The 25,177-nt window shown below is 39.2% G+C and overlaps 1 protein-coding gene across 1 annotated transcript in view; it reads right to left on the bottom strand.

The window, feature by feature from the left end:
- Nucleotides 1–25,177, bottom strand: part of LOC127440030 (N-acetyl-beta-glucosaminyl-glycoprotein 4-beta-N-acetylgalactosaminyltransferase 1-like) — a 132,569-nt gene that overhangs the window by 83,521 nt on the left and 23,871 nt on the right. Inside the window, exon 3 of the mRNA XM_051696407.1 lies at nucleotides 597–695. Coding sequence (XP_051552367.1) covers nucleotides 597–695 — 99 coding nt within the window. The remainder of the gene's footprint in view (nucleotides 1–596; nucleotides 696–25,177) is intronic.

The following is a 25,177-nucleotide window of genomic DNA, read 5'->3' as shown; positions in this document are numbered from 1 at the left end:
TTGGCTCAAAGAGATCTGCCATTTACTTTAGCCCTCACTGATACTGAAGTAACTTAAATTCTGAGGCTTTTAGAAAATGCAAAACAAAACCTTCATGGTGTGAAATATGGAATTTCTGCAGCATGGTAAAATGTGGTTCCTACAAAGCTCCTTATAGACAGTATAGAGGCTTTAATACTCTAAATAGTTTTTTGGAATATCTGTTAATGTCTGATGTTGAAGTGTTTGCAAGTTACTAATTCATTTATATATGGAAAAGAATTATGAGACTAAGTAGAACTGGTTGGTTCATTGATGCAGTGCTTCTATTTCTCTCGTCCTTTTGGCACCTGTTCTTGTAATTTTAGCACGATTCCTGAAGGGATGCTGAGCTACGGGAGGATGTGCCTCCCTGAGGAAATCATACACAATGAGAGAGAGAGAGAGAGATTCACTGATAAATTTCATACTGTAAGGGTGGGTTAAATGCATTTCTGCTTACAGATTCAAGCAGTTTTAATAGGGGAGAGAAACGAATAAAAACCACCGCAGACTGTACTACGCATTTCTACCTCCTAGGTTAAAGTATGCATATAAACACAAAAAGCAAGTTTTACCTCTGGTTTCCATGGCAACCTGAGGAACTTCTGGCTGAGGAGTCTGCACATCTCAGTGTTGGCATGGCTCTCCTGAGCAGACTCACTGAGCTCTTCCCCCTGAAAAAGCAGGAACAAGGAGTGCTCAGTGACCCAGCATAAAGAGAAGCCTTAAAGGCACTTTCACCCCACACACAGCAGCATTATAATCAACAATTCTAGAGTATTTAGCGCAGCTTGATGATTAATTGTTCATTTGTAACCTGTTTTTAATATATTTACTTCAAATGTACTCTTATATCATACGTTATGCAATAAAGCATTGTGCAACAAAAGGTACGTCTTCCATGTAAATCTAAGTTCTTGTCCTAATCATCAGTGACAAGCAATAAACAAAAAATTTAGTTTTGCTGGTTGCATTTATGCGCAGTCATGGGTAGCTCCACCCACAGTGAAATGCCACTGCACCAAAATCCCGCTCTATATAGCTGTATATTAAACACTGAATATGTTCAAATTGGCTGTGATGTTCATGATGCTTTTTTTGCATTCAATGTGGACAAATTACTTGTTGTTAGAATATCATTGAATCTCATTTGATTAGTGTCATAATTACAAATGACATCTTCATGCATCAACCAGTGAACATTTTGAGTTGTCACCTTTTATATTAATATACTAAAATTATGTTCAGTTGTGTTTGGTTATGTTTAATTGTGTTTATTGTGGACTTATGGTTACTCCATTGCTGCTAATTTTCTACATCTGTGCATACTGTATATTTCAAGCAAATACACATGGATGGCTAAACTATACTGCTTTGCCTAGATTTTATATTCCTTAAACACACAATATTTAGCAGAGATTCAGAAGAACAATGCTGATTATTTAGCAGGCTTTGAATCTTATTGTTGCACACTTTGCATGGTGGTGGAGAAAACAAGTTTAGGACTCATTGTTCATCAGAAGCATATTTTTGTATTCACATTTGATGAGTGACCAAATTATTTAATTTGGTCACTCAAATTACATGTCACCCTGCAGCTCTCGCCTGGTTAACCACTGAAGTTGAGCAGGGTTGAGCCTGGCTAGTACCTGGATGGGAGACCTCCTAGGGTGAAAACTATGGTTGCTGCTGGAAGAGGTATTAGTGGGGCCAGCAGATCTGTGTTGGTTCTAATGGGGACAAAATACTGTAAAAAGGCACAGTCCTTTGGATGAGACTTCTCTGCAGAACAAAAACGGGTGTTTTCCAATCAGTGGGTGTTTTCAAACCAGGATGGGCCCACTGATTAATACATGGAGATTCTCTACTTTGATTGGATAGTTCAAAAACGCCAATCCCGGTTTGAAAACGCCCACAGATTGAGAAACGCCTGTTGATGTTCTGCAGAAACCTAGGCTGCATCCGAAACCAAAGCTAGCTGTCTTGTTGCCTCACTGCCCTATCAGTCAATGACTCAACAGACAGCATTTGCATACTAAGGCAGTACCTCCAGAAACTGGTTTTGGACAGGCTACTGAGGCAGCATAATGTCACATCATTGCTAGGATACCAGTGTTGGGCCACATGTATTCAGATAGAAGACAAAGGCAGGCCTAACACAGTCGTAAAAACCTAACTCAAGCCCCCACATTCCAAGTCGTAAATTATACTGATAAAAATCGCGCCAAAATCAAACAAAGGGAGTCCAAAACAGACTACAAATCCCATGAAGCCTTGCTCACTAAAGGATTGAACTCTCAACTCCTATTGGATGAGGCACACAACAGAACGCACCTCAAACCATGACATCATCAGGAGTAGAAATACCTCTGAAATGCTTCCGGGATTTGCTTCCAGCAACTTTGTTCGCCGAGTATAGACGTAGCTCATCGCTGCTCTCAGGTGCAACCTCGTGGCACAAGGAAGTAACGTCCGACTTGAAACTGTGGCCATACAATCTCCATCTCGCTGGCGAGTTGAGATTACTCTGTGTTCAACCGAACGCTCTAACGGATCCGAAGGAGACCGCCGAGCAATCCGCATCTTCATCCGTTTGCCTGCAGAAGTGAAGAGATTAAAGATTTCTCTTCCATCTTCAATCAAGTCGACTTTCTGAGTTCTCCGCCAGCCCACCGAGAATCAGCAGCCATGCCCGCCAACAGAGCGAGGAAATGGCCTCCCGTCATCACCCGAGCCTCAAGGAACCGAGTCGGATTTAAAGGACGGATGAACACACATTCTGCATCCTCATGCGATTCAAGTAAGAGGTTTACGTCTGGGCAGAGATAGAATATTATAGTGTGTTATTCTTGTGTTTCAAGGTTTTTGCTTGTACAGTTTACGGACCGCCATGTCCGCTCATTATTAATACTCAGGGTATTAATTATCGCAAATTTGTTTTGCTGCATTGTGGTCCAACCAAATTGGACTGTTGTGCATTTTCGCCATCGCGGGTGAGACCGTCAAACTGAGTTTTTCCATTAAAGAGTCAAAGAACGCGGGACTGTTTACGAGCCGTCCACCGCGTCTCTGAGTGATAAACTAACAGCTGCTTTCTCTCCCACGATCGCGAAATCGGCTTTAGGGCCGTCAATTAATTCTCTCTCTCTATCTCTCTCTTTCGTACTAACCACACACACACACTCACTCTCACACACACACACACACACACCCTCATGTGTTATAGGATTATTTTGATTTCCATATCTAATCATATCACTGTTTAGTTTGTAGTTGTAAGTCAGAAGTTTATTGACTGCATTGTATCAATTCTTAATTGATATTACTGCATAAATAAACTTTGTTTATATTACAAAGAGAAGTGTTTTGGTTTGTTTTGCATATGCCTGTGTCATGCTGACGGGATGTCAGTGCTCAGATTCAAGCCTTCATTCATTGTTTTTTTTCCAGAAAATCGATATTCTTCGGATGTCGATTTTCCTAAGAAAACAATCTAATATTGAGACTGTTATACTATCTGGTTATTAGTCCCTGATTCCAGGGTGATGCCCCGTCAATGTTAATCCTTATTAATATTCTGTTGATTTTTGATAATTGATAATTATCTTTGATGATTGTTGAATTTGAATGATCAATAAGCTCGTGTTAATTTTAATTAATGTTTCATCAATGTTAACAGTTAACGATTATCTTTTGATAATTATTGATTTAAAGGATTAAAAAAGCTAACATTGATTCTTATCAATGTTCTATTGATTTTAATAATTATCTTTGATAATTATTAATTATTGCTAATAACCAAACCTGCTCCTAAACGGAGCACTACATTTACTGGAGCCCCATATGAGGTTTTAATGAGTTAGATTCAATTAATTAATTTAAATATTAATTAATAACTAAAGAAATAATTATTAATTATTTCTGATAGTAACATTGATCTAAACAAGCAGTAAAGCCCTACATCAGCAACTGATTATCACAATCTGGTATCCACTAAATGTAACGTGTCTGCTTCATTCAGTCCAGATGAACAAAATCACGACAGTTTTGGCGATAACCAAGTGTATATTTCATAACTACAATACTAATTTCTCACTAGAAATGGAATCAAAAGTTGGAAAAAAACATACATTTTACCCAAATTGGCTGTCTACTCGGCCCCCTTTTATTTTTCTTCAGCTCAACCGCCATGGATCCGCATGAACAATATTGTGGGATTTCATAGGCAGTGAAGGATACATCTACACCGATCAGCCACAGCATTAAAACCCCCTGCCCAATATTGTGTAGGTCCCCCTCGTGTCACCAAAACAGCGCCAACCCGCATCTCAGAATAGCATTCTGAGATGCTATTCTGCTCACCACAATTGTACAGAGCGGTTATCTGAGTTACCATAGACTTTGTCAGTTCAAACCAGTCTGGCCATTCTCTGTTGACCTCTCTCATCAACAAGGTATTTCCATCCGCAGAACTGCCACTCACTAGATGTTTTTGTTTTGTTTTTGGCACCATTCTGAGTAAAATCTAGAGACTGTTGTGCATGAAAATCCCAGGAGATCAGCAGTTACAGAAATACTCACACCAGCCCATCTGGCACAAACAATCATCCATGCGATTATCTAATCAGCCAATCGTGTGGCTTCAATGCATAAACTCATGCAGATTGGTGTCAGCAGCTTCAGTTAATGTTCACATCAACCATCGGAATGGGGAAAATATTTGATCTCAGTGATTTGGACCGTGGCATGATTGTTTAATTTAATTATTTTTATTTATCACACATTATACATTTTGCACATATACAGTGAAATTCTTTTTTTCACATATCCCAGCTAAGCTGGGGTCAGAGTGCAGGGTCAGCCATGATACAGTGCCCCTGGAGCAGATAGGGTCAAGGGCCTTGCTCAAGGGCCCAACAGTGGCATCTTGGGAGTGCTGGGGCTTGAACCCCCAACCTTCTGATCAGTAACCCAGAGCCTTACCCTCTGAGCCACCACTGCCCAGTCCGCCAGTCCATCTGGAGAAAACCAGATGGACTGGTTTGAGTATTTCTGTAACTGCTGATCTCCTGGGATTTTCACACACAACAGTCTCTAGATTTTACCCACAGTAATGCAATTAAGCAATAAAAAAAGAGCGGGAATGTTGAGTTAAAAGCTGCTCAACACAGAAAATGGGGCAAAATGGCACCATTTTAAGGACATCACAGTAAAAAAGACATTGGTTTGTTTGGTTGGCCGCACTCAGTGATGCCTGCCAGAAGTGGGTCTGGGCCGAGGAGGAGTGCGACGCTGAGGCGATGATTGATCTGATGGTGTTGGAGCAATTCATTGCTTGTCTGCCAAGGGGAACCGCAGAGTGGGTCCAATGCCATCGCCTGGCGTCGCTGGATGTCGTCGTCCAGCTGGCACAGGATCACATGGCAGCCTATCCAGGGGCCGGCGAGCCCTCGTCATCATTTCTTGCTCGCTCTCTCTCTCTCTCTCTCTCTTCTCTCTCTCTCTCTCCCCTCCCCTGCCTCCCATCCAGATTCCACTCCCCAGAAGCAGGGAGTTCTCCCCCCAAACCCAAATGTTTGCCCATTCCTCCCGTTTCCTCTGTCCCTCTCCACTCTCACTCCCAGGTTGGTGGACCCACTTCCGCAGGCATGTGCATGAAGTCTGGGCCAGTTTGCTGGAGTTGCGGGGAGCCCTGGAATTTCCATGATCAATGCCCGGTTATGGAGATGGGGACATTGTTTCGGGTCCCCGACACACTGCAGGCCGCCCCCGATAGAGCTGGGTCATACCGCATACCTGTGAGTATTAAGGGGGATACATACCAGGCCTTGGTGGATATGGTTGCAGCCAAACCTCCACCCATCAATGCCTGGTTCAAGGTGAGGCTTTGGGTGCTAGTCACATGGTGAAGGTAAGGTGTGTGTATGGGAATATCCATGATTATCCTGTTGTGACTGTAATAATTAAATTCCGGGGACATCGCTTTGTGTTGGTTCTGGTGGACTACGCAACGCCATATCCGGAAGCAGTGCCTCTACGCAACATTTCAGCATGTAGTGTTGCAGAGGCACTCTTCAGAATGATATCCTGAGTGGGCAGTCCGAAAGAAATCCTCACTGATTAAGGCACTACTTTCATGTCATGTACACTACACAAGCTGTATGAATTATTGGGAATTAAATTGATTCGGACAAGTGTGTACCAGCCACAAATGGACGGCTTGGTCAAATGGTTTAATAAAACCCTGAAAAATATGATTTGTAAGTTTGTGCATGAAGATGCTCGTAATTGGGATAAGTGGCATTAACCCGTGTTATTCGCAGTATGAGAGGTCCCGCAAGCCTCCACGGGGTTCTCCCTGCTTGAATTATTGTATGGGCGTAAGCCTCACTGTGTCTGTGTAGAAGTCGTGAGGGAAAATTGGGAGGAGGGACCTTCAAACAGCAAAAATGAAATTCAATACGTTCTTGACCTGAGAGCAAAACTCAACACATTGGGGCAGCTATTACAGAATTTGCTACAGGCTCAAGAATGTAAAATCCGGCTGTATATGGCTACGGGAATTTACACAGGGAGATAAAGTACTTGTATTACTACCCACATCAAGCTCTAAATTACTCGCAAAGTGGCAAGGGCCCTTTGAGGTCACATGGCGAGTCTGGGAAGTCGATTATAAGGTTAAACGAACAGATACGGGCAGAGGACAGCAAATTTACCACCTCAACCACTTATAACCGTGGAGGGAGGTAGTCCCTGTGTCTTTGTCGATGGTGGTTTCGGAGAGGGAGGAGCTCGGGCCGGAGGTGAATGTAAAAGCCAATCAATGCACCCCGATCATTTGCGGAGACCACCTCTACCCGTCGCAAGTCACAGATGTGGCCTGGTTGCAAAGAGAATTTTCAGATGTGTTCTCGCACCTTGCCGGGCATACGAACCTCAGAACAACCCCAGGGGTAGTGGTACGTATTCGTCCCTATTACCCTATTACTCGAGCACAAAAAAAAAGTGGTTCGGGAAGAATTAAAGGCCATGCTCGATATGGGGGGTAATAGAATAATCCCACAATGACAGGGCCAGCCCGGTGGTGCTGGTTCCGAAGAGCGATGGCTCAGTCCGGTTTTCTGTGGTCAACGCGGTGTCCCCTTAACACCAATGTACCGTGAGAAAATGGGCAGGCCGGATATAATATACGTATTTTTCTTAAAAGGAATAGGAAAATTACAAATCTCTAATCATTTAATCACTCTTGTGTTGTATCAAACTCATATGACAAACGAAGATATTTTGAAGGATATAAATGTATGATTTGAATATATTCATACAATACAAGTCAATGGGAACCAAACTTTCAAGCTCTAAAAAGGCAGCATAAAGGTAATCCATAAGAATCCAGCTGTTTAATCTGTACAAAATGGTTGATTTGGGGTGAGAACAGACCGAAATGTAACTCCTTTTTCACTGTACATCTTACCATTGCAGTCTACATGCACTACAGCTTGAAATCACGATTGCCAAGGAGACAGCTATGTCAAGATTTATAGTGAAAAATGGGTTACATTTTGGTTTGTTCTCACCCAAAACCGACCGGATCGCTTCAGAAGACATGGATTAAACCACTGGAGTCAGCTATATTGTGTATATTGAGATATGTAAAGATCCATTTGTGCAGCTAGTACTTGTCTACCAGTGGGGCAGGGCATCACGTGAGACAGAGAATTTAAAAAACATGAACAGAGTTTTTATGGCATTTCATATGGCATTAAATTCAATGTCATTCATCTCACATTTGATGTTCATAAGCACTTTATACACTTCTCATCTGACATGCGCATCTGTGTTTCATGTGCATATCATGCACGATATCTCTGGAGCACGTTAGTGTGAGCGAATCCAGCAAGCTTCAGCGCAGAGCGGGATCACTTGCACTACTCAATCATTTTTGACTCAGGAAAAACCTTGAAAAACACCTCCACAGACGCCAAAACAAGTCAAGAAAATGAAGAGGAGCTTGTTAGTAAAAATGGTGCGACATCTGTGGTGTAGGTTCACAAAAGCCTACACAGAGCAGAAAGATTTAATCTTCATACTGTGTTACACGACGATAATCTGTTTTACCTCCTCAAATTTTTAAAAGAATATTAAGAAAGCCAAAAGATCCACTCCACAGGCTGCTGTGAATGTTTCCTCATTTTATAAGTCTTTGGATAAAAGCGTCTGCTAAATGATTAAATGTTTTGTAAACGTAAATGCATTTGGTCATACATATATATGTTTTCTTTTTTTTTTTGCAAGAATTTTTTATATTTATTTTATTTTTATTTTCAGCAAGAAGTGTTTACAAAATTTTGGATATTTTCTGCAAGTGTTTTTTTATGCATTATTTTCTTTGTTACATTGCTTTGGGAAGATAGAGTTTCTTGAGGAAAGTTTATAATAATAATAATATTGGTCAACAACATATCAAACTGAAATGAGGCATAATTTAAAATATTGCATAATGGAAAGAATGGTTTAAAATCAAGTTTTTGTATATATATATAATTATTTTTAACTTGGACAATTGTCAAGTTCTGAATAAAGAGAAAATTATATCTATCTATATATATATATATATATATATATATATATATATATATATATATATATATATATATATATATATATATAGTTATTGTGACATAGAATTACTCATATCGTGATATAAGATTTTGGTCATATTGCCCACCCCTACGAGTTTGAGACAACATAAGATTGAGTAAATGATGAGAATTATTTTTGGTTGAACAACTAACAATTGATTCACAAGCTCAGTAGATTTCAATGGAGCTCTGATGAAAAGGTGCATTGTGCAACCTGAGTAAATTTGGTTTTCTTTCAGCCTGATGAATATTTGTTTCGCTTTTGGTGTGAATAGGCCTTAACACGTGGTTCTGAAAAAGCAGGTTTTGTGATATGAGGGAATTGCTTCCAGTTAAGGGGTCCTTCCTAACCACCATAGTTTTGGCCTACATAATGTGATGGCTACTGGCACTTTGTAGGAGAAAAAAAAATTAAACTTTTTAAAAAATGTCCTGACTTTAGCTATAATCCTTGTTTTACAGTTTATTTCTTTGTTTAGCTTCTAGATTTGTGGTCTTTGGTGCTTCAAAAGAAGAAAAGGAAATCTGGAGTGGAGTCACATGAGTGATGAAGAGGATGGGATGCTGGAAGGAAGGACGGTGTGACTGGTTAAGCCACCATGACGGGCGTAGCCAGAACTTTTTTCAGGGGTGGCCAGGTAAGACACAGTGATTTTATTGGGGTGGCCAAAAAAATTCACTACTGACTGTGACATGCTGTACCAAAAGCAAGTTCTACAGACAGAAATTCTGTAAATTCTACAGAATTTATAGATCACAAATGTACACAAGGAATTTAAAGTTATCAATTTATTTCCAATGCCATACAAAAGAAGGAAAAAATGTGTTGGCTGCATATCTAAAAAAACAAGGCTGGGTTGGTGTGGATGTTTGATGCATGTTTTTACTAGCTGTACCAATGTATTCGTAAGTTCAGAACCCAACTTGATCCGCTTTTCCATGTTGCTGAATATGCCATTATGTACTGATCCTACGTTGGCATCGTTGGCACGGCTACATGTAGTTTCTTTTTCCACAATACTGCAGTGAAATCAGAAACAAGTGACCAAGCGTCCCCACGTCAATAAATAATGCAATAAAGTTGGCTTGGCGTTAGACGTTCTTGATTTAGGGACCATCTCTAAAGATACAGCAACACTGGAGCATACAAATCCAAAACATTTACAAACATTTCCATAACAGAGTACACAACTTCAGTAACATTTGAAGCAAATGACTTACAGGCATACAACCAACTCCAAAGTGCGCATGTAGGTGTCAGCAATAATGCACACCTTTTAGATTTTTGACATAATAAAAAAATAAAATGTCCAGTTATATGTAAACATTTCTATATTCATCAGTATTGTAATAGGTCTTGGTGTCGGGATTTGGATTTTATTTCGTGGAAATGCGGATCAAGTTGGGTTCTGAACTCGCAACTACATTGGTACAGCTAGTAAAACATGCATCAAACATCCACACCAACCCAGCCTTGTTTTTTCTCAGATATGCTTGTTTTTGCAGCATATTTTAAATGTGCTTCTATATTTTTGATTCATGCTTGTTATTTGTTGATCTGTGCTTATTATTTTGATCTGCGCTTTTTATTTATTTTTGCGCTTATTTATTTTTATCTGTGCTTTTTATTTTTTGATTCACGCATATTAGTTTTGGATCTGTGATCGCAATACATTTGGCAGGATTTTGATCCCATACACTGCAATGGTCGTGATATGACGTCACACCTCTACACACAGAGGTTTGTGCCATGTGGGCAGTTTGCAGCTGTTCAGCCTGAATAGCGCAGACTGTTTGGTCATAGAGCGTCGAAAAAAAGTCACCCTTCTGTCAGTGTTGTCAAAAGTGCTTTGCACAACAGGGGTGGCCAGAGGGGTTGCCAAGCTTCAGTCAGGGGTGGCACTGGCCACCTATGGCCACCACGTATCCATGACATAGTCCAGTTGTTGATTATCTCTGCAGAAAAACACAGAGGTGACTAGAGAGTGATCTGAAGTACCTCAGCAACCAGAACATCCATGTATATGCTGGTGACCTGTCAACTCAGAAAATTCAGCACTGCACAGGGGTCATGGAACATTTGGGATGTTCTCCTGAGCATATGTCAAGCACATATCTGTTTCTCTGGAAGTAGACTCCTTTGAGATGACATTTACACCTTTATAACGGTTTTACATTTTTATATTTAACACATATGTAAATGTTAAAGTTAATACTTTAAAAAGGTGTGTGTGTGTGTGTGTGTGTGTGTGTGTGTGTGAGTGAGTGAGTGAGTGAGAGAGAGAGAGAGTTTTATGGCAGTTGGCATCCAAATTGTTGTATTACTGCCACCTATTGTCTTTCTTTAACTTAGTCCTTGTTAATTAGATTCGTCCTTCAAGTCCAGTCCCCCTTAGGAAATTAATCAAATATTTCCTTCCTTGATCATTATTTCCACATCTATAATAGTGTTTCCCAACCTTTTTTCTGCCACGGCACACTTTTATATGACTAAAAAATTCTATGGCACACCACTATCCCACATAGGCTAACCATCGTCAATACTTTTCCTTTTCAAGAACTTGTCCATGTTTTCTGTCCGTCTTAGTAGCATGTTTACTTGTAATGTTTGAAATTTGGCTATGAAAAAAAAAACAAGTCACATAGGTGTGAGGTCACAGGTGGCAAGAGCGCTAAATGGGTAATGAAAAAAACAACAAATTTGCTTCTTTTCTAATTTGTAGATTTGTTCTTGCAATGCCACAACAAATTACAGGGATGCAAACTCATGAGGGGATAAGACAATCACTGGTCCATGAAAATGTTTTCTGGGGATATTTGTTTTTAAAGAATAAGCTAAAAGCACAAATTCCAGCTATTTTAGTGATTGAAGTTTATTCATTTTTACAATTGTGCAGAATTAGCTCCAAAATAAAGAGTATTTTGGTGAGGCTTGCTTCTGTTTCACAAATTTGTTCAATTTTATTAACTGATTAGTTCAGTGACCCCTTCTGGAAATGTGCTATGAGTGAGTCAATGAGCGTCTTATGTGCTATAAGTGTGTCATTCATGACCGAAATCTACCAAGAGATTTTATAGTGTTTAAGCATTAAAAGAACAAAGCAGATCTATAGTCTTCCTTCAGTCTGAGCATTATTTTTCAAACAAAAAGACAACAGTAATAGTCTAATAATAGTGAGTTTCAATAACGTCCTTACCTTCTCCTTTATTAAAACTTGCATGGCTACTAATCTACTGACTTCAGTATAAGAATTATAAACAAATCTATGTTATCATTTTCCTACAGTAGCCTATTTAAACTGCTGAGCATGGCTTTTATCAGAAAAACCACAATAATAGACAAATAATAATAATATTGAGTTTCAATAATGTTCTTTCATCATTGTAAAGTGCATTTCACATGAGTTGAGTCGAGGCGTCAACGCTCCGTTCAACGCCAGCGTCAAGCGCCGCACTGCCCTCCACATGACAAGAGTTGCAGATAGCGTCACAGAGGGGCGATTTTACGAGTTTGCCACGTAAAAAAGCGGGAGGTGTGCACAATAAACATTGAAAACATGTATTTGGAAGAGAGAAAAAAGCTTACAGTTGCTTTGATAGCAGAAAGTAATAAAAGGACTCGTTTATGTTTAGGTCTAAGCGTTTTCTTGCTGAATTTAAATTAGTTAAATAACTGGGGTCTCTGATATTCGTAAACAATAAGGTAATATTTAATTAAAAGAAATTATGAGACATTCAATGTCTTTTCACAAATTTGGACAGTTTTTAAACATTTCTTGTTGCTTAGTACTTTCAAAGACATTATTGGTGAAGCAAAAACGTGTGTGTGAAAAACACTTTGGTGTAAAGTGGCGTCACTTCATAGACTTCAATGTATTCTGCAGCGCTGACGCGAGTCATGTGGAAGACCCTTAACGTGTATAAATATCAGTCACTTTTGCACATTAATCATTGCTCTTCACAATCACAAAAGTGACCGATTATGGTTTCAAAATGGCGAATTTCTCCGAAAGGTGAGGAGTTTGGATCCCTGAAATTATATATTTTTTTCATACATTTATTTATTTTGTGGAATTTGATAATTTTCCATGGCACACCTAACAATCTTTCATGGCACACTAGTGTGCCACAGCACAGTGGTTGGGAAACACTGTTCTATAATACTTTTATTGTTGTACTCTCCTATATCCATTCTCCTTAGCTGTTCCTTCATCTCTTCCCTTCGTCATAACCACAACGGCATTTCACCCGCTTCAACCTGAAGTGCACATACTGGGGAAGTTCTGATTGCCCCTAAGCATATTCTCAATGTCCAATTCAGCTAACACAGATTTTGCTGCTGATCCATATACAATACACCCATAGTCTATCTTAGACCTTATTAGAGCTATATATATATATCCAAATAATTGAATTCAGGTGTTCCAATCACTTCCATGGCCACAGGTGTATAAAATGAAGCACCTAGGCATGCAGACTGCTTCTACAAACATTTGTGAAAGAATGGGCCACTCACAGGAGCTCAGTGAATTCCAGCATGGTACTGTGATAGGATGCCACCTGTGCAACAAGTCCAGTTGTGAAATTTCCTCGCTACTAAATATTCCACAGTCAACTGTCAGTGGTATTATAACAAAGTGGAAGCGATTGGGAATGACAGCAACTCAGCCACGAAGTGGTAGGCCACGTAAAATGACAGAGCGGGGTCAGCGGATGCTGAGGCGCATAGTGCGCAGAGGTCGCCAACTTTCTGCAGAGTCAATCGTTACAGACCTCCAAAGTTCATGTGGCCTTCAGATTAGCTCAAGAACAGTGCGTAGAGAGCTTCATGGAATGGGTTTCCATGGCCGAGCAGCTGCATCCAAGCCATACATCACCAAGTGCAATGCAAAGCATTGGTGCAGTGGTGCAGTGGTGTAAAGCACGCCGCCACTGGACTCTAGAGCAGTGGAGAAGCGTTCTCTGGAATGACGAATCACGCTTCTCCATCTGGCAATCTGATGGACGAGTCTGGGTTTGGCGGTTGCCAGGAGAACGGTACTTGTCTGACTGCATTGTGCCAACTGTGATGTTTGGTGGAGGGGGGATTATGGTGTGGGGTTGTTTTTCAGGAGCTGGGCTTGGCCCCTTAGTTCCAGTGAAAGGAACTCTGAATGTTTCAGCATACCAAGAGATTTTGGACAATTCCATGCTCCCAACTTTGTGGGAACAGTTTGTGGATGGCCCCTTCCTGTTCCAACATGACTGCGCACCAGTGCACAAAGCAAGGTCCATAAAGACATGGATGAGCGAGTTTGGTGTGGAAGAACTTGACTGGCCTGCACAGAGTCCTGACCTCAACCGATAGAGCACCTTTGGGATGAATTAGAGCGAAGACTGCGAGCCAGGCCTTCTCGTCCAACATCAGTGTCTGACCTCACAAATGCGCTTCTGGAAGAATGGTCAAAAAGTCCCATAAACACACTCCTAAACCTTGTGGAAAGCCTTCCCAGAAGAGTTGAAGCTGTTATAGCTGCAAAGGGTGGGCCGACGTCATATTAAACCCTATGGATTAAGAATGGGATTTCGCTTAAGTTCATATGCGTCTAAAGGCAGATGAGCGAATACTTTTGGCAATATAGTGTATATATATATATATATATATATATATATGTATATTTCAAAGTTGTAATACTTGCTCCCCATTCTAACCCTGTAAGACACCACATCACATTTAGTACTTTTTTACATTTATTAACTGTGTACTTTATATGTTCTCTCCACGTTAGTTTTATGTCTAAATATATTCCCAAAAATCAAAAACACTCTACTTTTTCTAATATACTTGCATTCCTTGCCCTTCTTTTTATTTGTAAAGACCATTACTTTTGTTTTCTCCACTGAACTTAAATCCCCACTTTGTTCCCCACTTTTCAGCTTGCCCAATTCCTTCTTGCATCTTCTTGATTATATATTCAACATTTCTACCTCTCTTCCATATTGCTCCATCGTCTGCAAATAAGGACCTCCCCATATCCACTGGAAAGTTTAAGTAAATATCACTAATCATTATGGAGAATAAAGCTGGACTAATTACACTCCCTTGTGGTGTTCCGTTTTCTGCATTATATTGCCTTGATATATCTGACCCTATCTTCACCTGTATATTCCTTCCATTTAAGAAATCCATGATCCAGTTGAACATTTTCCCTCCAACTCCCATCAAGTGCAATTTAATTAGAAGTCCCTCTTTCCGCAGCATATCGTATGCCTTCTCCACATCAAAGAACACTGCTATTACTGTTTCTTTATTTATTTATTTGAGCTTTCCTTATTTCCTCTTCCAAATGTATCACAGGATCCATTGTGTTTCTTCCTTTTCTAAATCCATTTTGACATCCACCCATTATATTTCTACTCTCTAAGAAATACATTAGTCTTTCATTTATCATGCGTTCCATTATTTTACATATATGTATGTTAATGCTATTGGCCTATAGTTCCCAGGTCTACTTGCATCTTTCCCAGGCTTCCTTATTGGAATAATTACTGCTTCTTTCCAGCTTTGTGACAATTTTCCCTCCTCCCACACTCTATTATACAACATCAATAGTTTCTGCTGGCTTTCTGGACTTAAATGTTTTAACATACTGTAATATATTTCGTCTTTTCCTGGTGCAGTTTTCCCTGTCCTGTTCAATGCTCTTTGCAGTTCTCCCATGCTAAAAGGGACATCTTGTCCTCCATCACCATTATTTTTCCTGCATAACGCATCCTCATTCTCTACTTTTGTTCTTTCTCTACCTCTTCTTCCGATAAATTATTAGAGCTGTTTATCTTAACAAAGGCTTTTGCCGTCATCTCTACATTTTCCTTATTTGCTACTGCAGTTTCATTTTCTTCAATCATAACTGGATAGCTCCATTCTATCCTATCACCCCCCATCTTTTAAATTATACCCATATTTCTTCAATCTGAGTTGTGTTTCCAATTGAATCACAATATGTTTTCCAGATGTCCTTTTTGTTTGTCTTATTGTCCTCCTTCTGCCTGAGCTTGCTTATACTGAATCATGTGTTGAAAATGATGTGTTCTTTTCACTATCCTAAATGCTTTATTCCTATTTTTTACTACTTCCTTACATTTGTCATCCCACCATGGTACTACTTTCTTTTTAATTCTTCCTTTACTCTTGGGAATGGACTCTGCTGCTGCCAATATTATACCTGGCTTAATTTTGTTGTCTAATGTTTCAATGTTCATTTCAACCTTAATTTGTTTTAAATATCTACTACTTTCCTCCTGAATTTTTCCCCAGTCTGCTTTCCCAAGATTCCATTTCTCACTTATGTTTTCTGTATTCCATGCTACCTCTATATATATTTTACACCACAGTGGATAATGATCACTGCCTATTGTTCCTTCTTGATACACTGACCAATCACATATTGCTGCAATGTTGTTTGATACTAATGTAAGATCCAGTACTGATTCTTTCCCTGTATTAACATCTATTCTTATGCATTCACGATTATTTAAGCACACTACATTCTTCTCATCTAACATTTCTTCTACTATTTGACCATTATTGTCTATTCTATCACTCCCCCGCAATGTATTATGACCATTAAATTCCCCACACCACACTATGTTGCTACAATTTTGTCCCTCTATCTCATCAAATTTCCTACTCTAGTCTTTTACAAGGATTATAATAATTTACAATCATCAACTCTTTCTTTTCAACCCACATCTTTACTACCATATATTCTTGCTCATTTCCTACACCTAATACTTGGTACGGTATTCCTTTCTTTATAAATGTAGCACATCCTCCTCCTCCCCCCTCTCTTCTATCATGTCTTACTGCCACATAATCATATAAAACAAAATCCAATTGAGGTTTTAACCAAGTCTCTTGAATGCAAACAATCTCTGGTTTTCCTCCCCTACTAGCTACAAATTGTTTAAAATCTTGCCCATTAGCAATCAAACTTCTCGCATTCCACTGCAAGATTAGCATTATTAGTACTATCACCCTACACATGATATCTCCTGACATGCTTGCATCCTAATTTCTTCATTTACTACCTCCCACTTCAATCCATTCATGTCCAAATGGTGTTCCGCCACTTTCACAATCACCAGAATCCTTCCTGTTTTTGATTTAATTTCATATGTTGCATTTATTACTCCTGCAATGAAAGTGACCAGTTTCTTCTCTATCCATGTGTTCCTCTTATCTTTCTGTTCATTTATTGCCCCATGCTCTTTATTACCTCTTCCCTCTTTATTCTGATATTCCTGACCAGCCAACCTAACTGCTTCAGCATATGACTCCTATTCTTTTTCCCTAATCTGCTGCACCTCCACCTCTTTTTTATGTGCTTCACATTCCCAGTAAGCTACACTGTGATTTCCTCCACAATTACAACACTTTGGTTTCGTTCCCTCACCACACTTCCCATAATCATGTTCCCCTCCACATCTGGCACACCTTCTCTTCCCTTTGCACATTTTGGCTGTATGTCCAAACTCTTGGCAGTTATAACATCTCATTGGTTTTACTACATACTCTTACATTATACCTTACAAATCCAAATATACCTCCTTAGGTATCTCTTTTTCCTCATATTCAATCAATATAGACTCTGTCTTCTTTTTGTCTATTCCTTTTGTCATTCTTTTTACTGTACCATTTCTCACTCTCAGGTTTTCCATTATTTCTTTACTATTAACATTTATGGGAACCCCGTACATCACCCCTTTGCAACCATTAAACCTCTTTTCCCCAACTTGTATGATCTTTTGGACCTTAACTTTTCCAACATTTGTCATCTTTCTACCCTTCTCAATTTGATCTTCATTAATACATCCAATTAGCAAATTTCCACCTCCTAGAATCCTTGCATATTTCACTTCCCCTATCTGTCCTCTGAGGATTTTTGTTAATTTAATCGGGTATACTTTCTCTCCTTCAAATCTAACAACTATATTCAGTCCTTCCTTATTTTTTCCCCCTCTTCACTTCCTTCACTTTCCGATTCTCCTATGCTAGATGCCTCTTTTTTTCCCGATTTTTCCCTTTCTTTCCCTTCCCCACACTTTCCCACTCACTTACCCTCCTCTCATCTTCCTCACTACAAACCATGCTATTACTCTCACTATCCATCTCTTTCCCTGCCATTTTCCAGGGTTTGCAAGGAACTTTGTGATATTACCGTTCCAGACCTATACAGGCGGTCAATAATCCCACTCCAAGTTCCCCATAATACCCACATTTAACTATATTCACAATACCTTAACTTCACCATCCTTAATCTTCCCTATTCAGTCGTTATGATTTAATTCCACGTTCTGCCAGCAGTACCGAGCCCACAAACGCATCTGCCTCACCTTCTCCGCACTTTCCAGAGCAAGAGCATTTAAGTTACTGCACGAGCATTTAAATCTCCACACTTTCCACAGCACGAGCATTTCAATCCCCACACTTTCAACAGCACGAGCATTTCAATCCCCACACTTTCCACAGCACGAGCATTTCAATCCCCGCACTTTCCACAGCAGGAGCATTTCAATCCCCGCACTTTCCACAGCAGGAGCATTTCGATCCCCGCACTTTCCACAGCAGGAGCATTTCGATCCCCGCACTTTCCACAGCAGGAGCATTTCAATCTCCACACTTTCCACAGCAGAAGCATTTAAATCTCCGCACTTTGCAGAGCACGAGCATTTCAATCCCCGCACTTTCCACAGCAGGAGCATTTCAATCCCCACACTTTCAACAGCACGAGCATTTCAATCTCCGCACTTTCCAGAGCACGAGCATTTCAATCTCCGCACTTTCCAGAGCATGAGCATTTCAATCTCCGCACTTTCCAAAGCACCAGCATTTCAATCCCCGCACTTTCCAGAGCACGAGCATTTCAATCTCCGCACTTTCCAGAGCACGAGCATTTCAATCTCCGCACTTTCCAGAGCACGAGCATTTCAATCTCCGCACTTTCCAGAGCACGAGCATTTCAATCTCCGCACTTTCCAAAGCACCAGCATTTCAATCTCCGCACCTTCCACAGCACGAGCATTTCAATCCCCGCACTTTCCACAGCAGGAGCATTTCAATCCCCGCACTTTCCACAGCAGGAGCATTTCAATCCCCGCACTTTCCACAGCAGGAGCATTTCAATCCCCGCACTTTCCACAGCAGGAGCATTTCAATCTCCACACTTTCCACAACACGAGCATTTCAATCTCACTTTCCACATGAGCATTTAATTCTCTGCACTTTCCACAGCACAAGCATTTAAATCTTCTAGACCACGAGCATTTAAATCTCCGGAAACAACCACTCACTTTGTTAATAAATGTCTATATATGACCACTGCACAGATTTTAAATGCTAAAATACCACTGTCCTTCAACAAAAAATGCTTCCGATTACATAATCAAAAAAAGCAATTACCCAATAAAGCCTAAAATGCAGCAGGACACATTATGAAAACTTCATGTTATTTGTCAATAAAGCCACAACTGCAGCAAGACTGCAACATTTACTTGACTGTTTACATTCAATCATTTTAAAAATTCAGTTGCACATTAAGAGATTCTAAGTATTTTTCAAACATTTATATAAACAATATCTTTGCAAAGGAGTCACTGACCTCATGGTATTGGTTTGCTTATGAAACATTCAACAGGAAGTGACTGTCAAACTTTAGCAAAACATTAAACTGCATATAATTGAAACAACCATAAATAAATAAATAAAAAACACTTAAAACAAAAAAAGGATAAGACTCTTTCACCTCCATGGTATAGGTATAGGTATTAAACTGTCTTTAGGAAAATTGAGTGACTGTCAATAAATGAACAAAACGTCAAACTGAATAAGTTAAACTAGCTCTGCGCGATCTGGACAAAAAGTCATAAGAATACTTTGAATGCACTGTATTTCACATTTTCCATAAGCTGATCAGCCCCCCAGTCCCTATCGCTGAAAAACACCCCCACAGCATGATGCTACCACCACCATGCTTTACCGTTGGGATGGTATTGTGTAGGTGATGAGCGGTGCCTGGTTTCCTCCGGACATGATGCTTGGAATTGAGGCAAAGCAGTTCAACCATCGTTTCATCAGACCACAGAATCATGTTTCTCACAGTCTGAGAGTCCTTTAGGTGCTTTTCTGCAAATTCCAAGTGGGCTTTCATGTGTCTTGCACTGAGGAGAGGCTTCCGTCTGGCCACTCTGCCATAAAGCCCAGATCGGTGGAGTGTTGCAGTGATGGTTGTTCTTCTGCAAATTTCTCCCATCTCCACACATGATTTCTGGAGCTCAGCCAGAGTGACCATCGGGTTCTTGGTCACCTCTCTTACTGATTGCTCAGTTTGGCCAGGCAGCCAGCACTTGGAAGAGTCCTGGTTGTTCCAAACTTCTTCCATTTAAGAATTATGGAGGCCACTGTGCTCTTGGGAACTTTCAATGCAGCCAGAACATATTTGTAGTCTTCCCCAGATCTTTGCCTCAACACAATCCTGTCTCTGAGCTCTGCATCCAGTTCCTTTGACCTCAGTGCCTTTCCAAATCATGTCCAATCAATTTAATTTGCCACAGGTGGACTCAAATCAAAGTGTAGAAGCATCTTAAAGAATATCTGGAGAAATGGGATATACCTGAGCTAAATTTCAAGTGTCATAGAAAAGAGTCTGAATACTTCAATGTGTCAATGAATATGTCAATGTGATATTTCAGTTTATTTTTAATACATTTGCAAAGTTATCAAAAATCTGGTTTTTGCTTTGTCATTATGAGGTATGGAGTGTAGATTGATGTGATTTTTTTATTTTTTATTTAAAGCATTTTAGCATAAGGCTGCAACATAACAAAATGTAAAAAAAAAATGAAGGGGTCTGAATACTTTATGAATGCACAGTATTTCAAATTTCCCCTAAGCTGACGTAGCACTGTATGGGCAGAGTAAAGTTTGCATATGTGGCTTGAACAGCCAGATGCATTTACACTTGACCGAGTTTTGTCTGGAATGATCAGATTTATATCTGTCTTGTCTTGGTGGGCACTTATACTTGCAATCCATAAATGCGGATAGCAATCCGATCAGCAAAAATGCTTGAAGTGACCAAGTGTAAATACTCCTGTGACTAATTGAAACTGTACAGGAGCGGGGTGTGTGTATGCAGGGTTGGGAGGGTTTCTTTTTAAATGTGTTCCACTACGGATTACAGAACACATGCTGTAAAATGTAATTTGTAACGTATTCCGTTAGATTACTCAAGGTCAGTAACATATTCTAAATACTTTGGATTACTTCTTCAGCACTGGTAGATTTTTTCACTTGTTTTGATTATAAAAACTCTGCCAGTACAAGACAAAATACACATGTTAAAAATACATTGTGAAAAACCTAAATATCTTAAGCAGTGTTGTTTCTAAAACAGATAAATCAAATTGATTGTTTTAAGGATTTTTAGATCTTTTTACAGGAAAACAATACAAACATTATCAAGAATTACATTTTTGCCCTAATATCAAAGGTTACTAGAAATAAAAGAAATAATGATCCAATGTTAATTTTCTTGATAAAAAAAAAATAAAAAATATGATCGTGCCTGGTAACGTGCATGTAAAATTGCTAGAAATAGCATTTTAGATTAGCATAAAGCTGACAATTTACACAAGGTTTATTTCTATTCCTTCTGCTCCAAACTTACTTCTTTGTCTGCTCATATGAATGTAACACATCATAAGAAAGTGTTTCACCGCTGTTCAAATGCACTTTGGATCGCATCATTAAATGATGAAACAAATGAATGAAACAAATGACAATAAAATGCAAAGTAATCTCTTCAGTAATCAAAATACTTCTTGAATGTAACTGTATTCTAATTACCAATGATTTAAATTGTAACTGTAGTGGAATACAGTTACTTATATTTTGTATTTTAAATACATAATCCCGTTACATGTATTCCGTTACTCCCCAACCCTGTGTGTATGTGTCATATAACTCTTAATTGATCAAACACAGAACTCCACAAATGAGAGAGCTAGTTGCTCTAACAACTACAATGATAACAGAGGACTTGAATTATCGACCATTCACATGAATATATTAGAAAGAGTCACTTTTAGCTAATCAATGTAATGAAGATGAGTGTAAAAGCTCATTTATCCCAATTAAGCTATGTGCCCCTGTCTTGCAGTCCAGAAGAAAGGCTTCATCTATCTCAGCTAAAGGCATCCAAGTGTTTGGCCTCCCTGCTGTTTGGCATGCCTGGTGCTACCCACTGATGTCTAAGTGTTTGGTAGGTCTAACCGAGGGCAGGCATCATAAATAAAAGTTCTGGATCTTCTCACCACTCTCTGACAGGATAGCAATGATATCCAGATGGCTCCCACCAACCCCTGGAAGCAGATCCTAGGACTGCCAGCAAGGTTAATGAATTCTCCTTATTTACATTAGCAAGACAGGAAGGGGCGAGAAGAGACGGGGCCTATTTAGGGTGAGCTTTGACAGGTGAAATGGTGGGGGGTGGCAGGGTAATCATCATCATAATTTTGTTTTCTGGAGACTAAAACATCTCCCTGCCATTAATCATAATAATTAATCAAAATAATTTGAGTATGTCAGTGAGAGAGCATGTTTTTAGTGACAGTCACAAGTAAACAGCCATACTACAAAAGAGCCTTTATCAGGATAATAGGATGGGAGAATGAAGACTCGCAGGATAGAAACTCAAGATCTAATGCTTTGAAAGATGGACATATACAGTAATTGGAAACTTTTTGAACGCCCCTAAGTCTTAATTTTGCCCCACTTCTTCTGACAAATAAATAAATAAATAAATATTTTAAACAAAGTTTGTTACAAGTCTTGGAAACTGAGGATGGGCAGAAAACACAATATAAAAACATCTAGGTCTGCAAAGAGCCAGATAACATTTAAATTTGAAGGTGTCCTTTTCAGGAGTTTTCATTGTTCTGTTTCGGCTTGGTGGATGCTGTTTCCTGTGGAAATAGCATTTTAGCTGTTTCCTGTTCCTGCTAGTACTTGTTTGTAGCCTGCTAGCCTGCTTAGCACTGCTTATCTTTCTGTTTTCAGCATTTAATATTTAATCTCTCCCATTTTTTTGCGTGCTTTGTTTTTTCCGCTTTTATACTTAACGCAATACAACTACGTGCGTTTTACCACACACACCCACCTTTCCACTTTTATTGTGATTAAACTGCGAGCTTTACCACACACATTTTTTACACGGATCATTGCATCAATCTCAAACCACTGGTGATCAGGAACCACCATAACAACAACAATTACTTGAGGGATTCACATCCATCTCAAACTTCCGCTGATCAAAAACCACCACCACCACAACAAACAATTGCGGTAAGTCATGGCATCTGCTCATATTATCGCTTTGCGGATTGCATGCCACGTTTAATATAGCTTCTTCCGTCAGCAGTGAGGGATTCACATGTGATAAATGTAAGGAATTAGTCAGGCTGACGAAGAAGTTTGAGTTAGAGACACGCATACGAATGCTAATGGAGGTCAGTGAGAAAGAGAAGCCAGTAGATACTCTTTCAGATGTGGATAGTACAGCGAGCAACACACACTTTGGTTCCAGCTGTAGAGCACCTGCAGCAGGGCATTTGGGTGACGTCTCAGCAGCATACTTGTAGGGCAAAGTGACACCACTCTCCCCTTCCTGTTAGGATTCTCCCCACTCAGTGATGCAGCCACTGAAAATCATGTTGAAAGCACCATTGTTATTGGTGACTTTATTGTAAGGAACGTGGAAATAGAGACTCCAGTCACTATTGTTAAATGCATTTCGTGTGCCAGAGTGTCTGAAATAAGATCACATTTACAAGTACTGGCTAATGCTAAACGTTGATTTTCTAAGATTGTCATTCATGTCGGCACTAACGATGTCTGGCTTTGCCAGTCGGAGATCACTAAATATAATGTTAAAGAGGTGTGTGAATAAGCTCTGGCCCCCTCCCTGCTCGGCATGGTGACGAGGTTTATAATAGATTAGTGTCACTGAATGGCTGGATGTCTGAGTGGTGTCCGGAGGATAGCATAGGATTCTTAGACAATTGGAACAGTTTTTGAGGAAGACCTGACCTCCAGGGAAGGTGCTGCTCTCCTCTCTAGTAATATGGCTCATAGTCTTAATAGTGATAGTATCTGACTAACTGGGGCCCAGGTCAGGAAGCAGACATACTGGCTAATCCGAACATCTGCTAGCTGCCTTGAGACATTACACAGGTCACATAAACTACAACACATAGGAAAAAAAAATCACCTATATAAAATATCATAGAGACTGTGTCTATTCCCCTAACTACCAAACACAAAACCCTCATTAAGTCATTTAGAAAAATGTGATTGATGTCAAACTTGAAAAAAAATAAATAAAAAACTGAAGATAAACATTATATAAAGGTAAGGCTACTAAACATTAGATTGCTTTTATCCAAATCATTAATAGTAAATTAAATTATTACAGAACATAGTTTGGATTCGCTCTGTTTGACTGAAACCTGGATTAAAACAGATAAATATATAAGTTTAAATGAGTCTACTCCCTCAGGTTATTGTTTGAGGAGGAGGTGCTGCTACAATTTACAGTGATATTTTCAGTGTTACTAAAAGGTCTGTATATAAGTTTAATTCTTTTGAATTATAATTATAATATAATTATATTATTATTATATTATATTCTCTCTTAACAACTTACTATCAACCGACAGCCTGAATGTCAATACAGTACAATACAACCTACTGTACATTCTATATATACCACTATATATACTTTTTTTATTTTATTTTTATTTTTATTGAATAATGTGTATCTATATTGTGTGTATTGTATACTGTACAGTGTATGTTATTATTTGTATAGTGTGTTGTGTGTAATTATGTGTATATTAGACTTTAAATTGTGTTGTGTTAATTTGATGTTATTGTAAATTGGTATATGTCTCATCACTGTCACGACTGCTATGTTGATCGGAACTGCACCCAAGAATTTCACACACCATTGCACTTGTGTATATGGCTGTGTGACAATAAATGTGATTTGATTTGATTTGATATTTAATGTGACATCGTAAAATATAAATTATACACTGGGATTAGCATTTATCTATATTCTCAACTCTGTTGGGTTTAGACAAAATGTGACAACCCATCACCAAAATCATACACTAGATCTAATTTTGTCATATGGAATTGATGTTGATAATATAGAAATTCTGCCTCAGAGTGATGATATCTCAGTTCATTACCTCGTCTCTTGTATGCTGCGCTTAGCAAAGGTAACTCAATCTATGCAACATTATCATTCAGGTAGAACTATTCTTTCAAAAACTAAAGATAGCTTCATTAATAATCTTCCAGACTTGTCTCAAATATTCAGTACGCCAAAATGTTCAGAAGTACTTGATGTTGTCACAGAAAATATGGATACAGTCTTCTCTAGCACTCTAGATATTATCGCCCCCCTTCAATT

Source organism: Myxocyprinus asiaticus, chromosome 1 (genome assembly GCF_019703515.2).
Source record: "Myxocyprinus asiaticus isolate MX2 ecotype Aquarium Trade chromosome 1, UBuf_Myxa_2, whole genome shotgun sequence".
NCBI classification, from domain to species: Eukaryota; Metazoa; Chordata; class Actinopteri; order Cypriniformes; family Catostomidae; genus Myxocyprinus; species Myxocyprinus asiaticus.
This window is presented reverse-complemented; position numbering and strand designations above follow the sequence as displayed.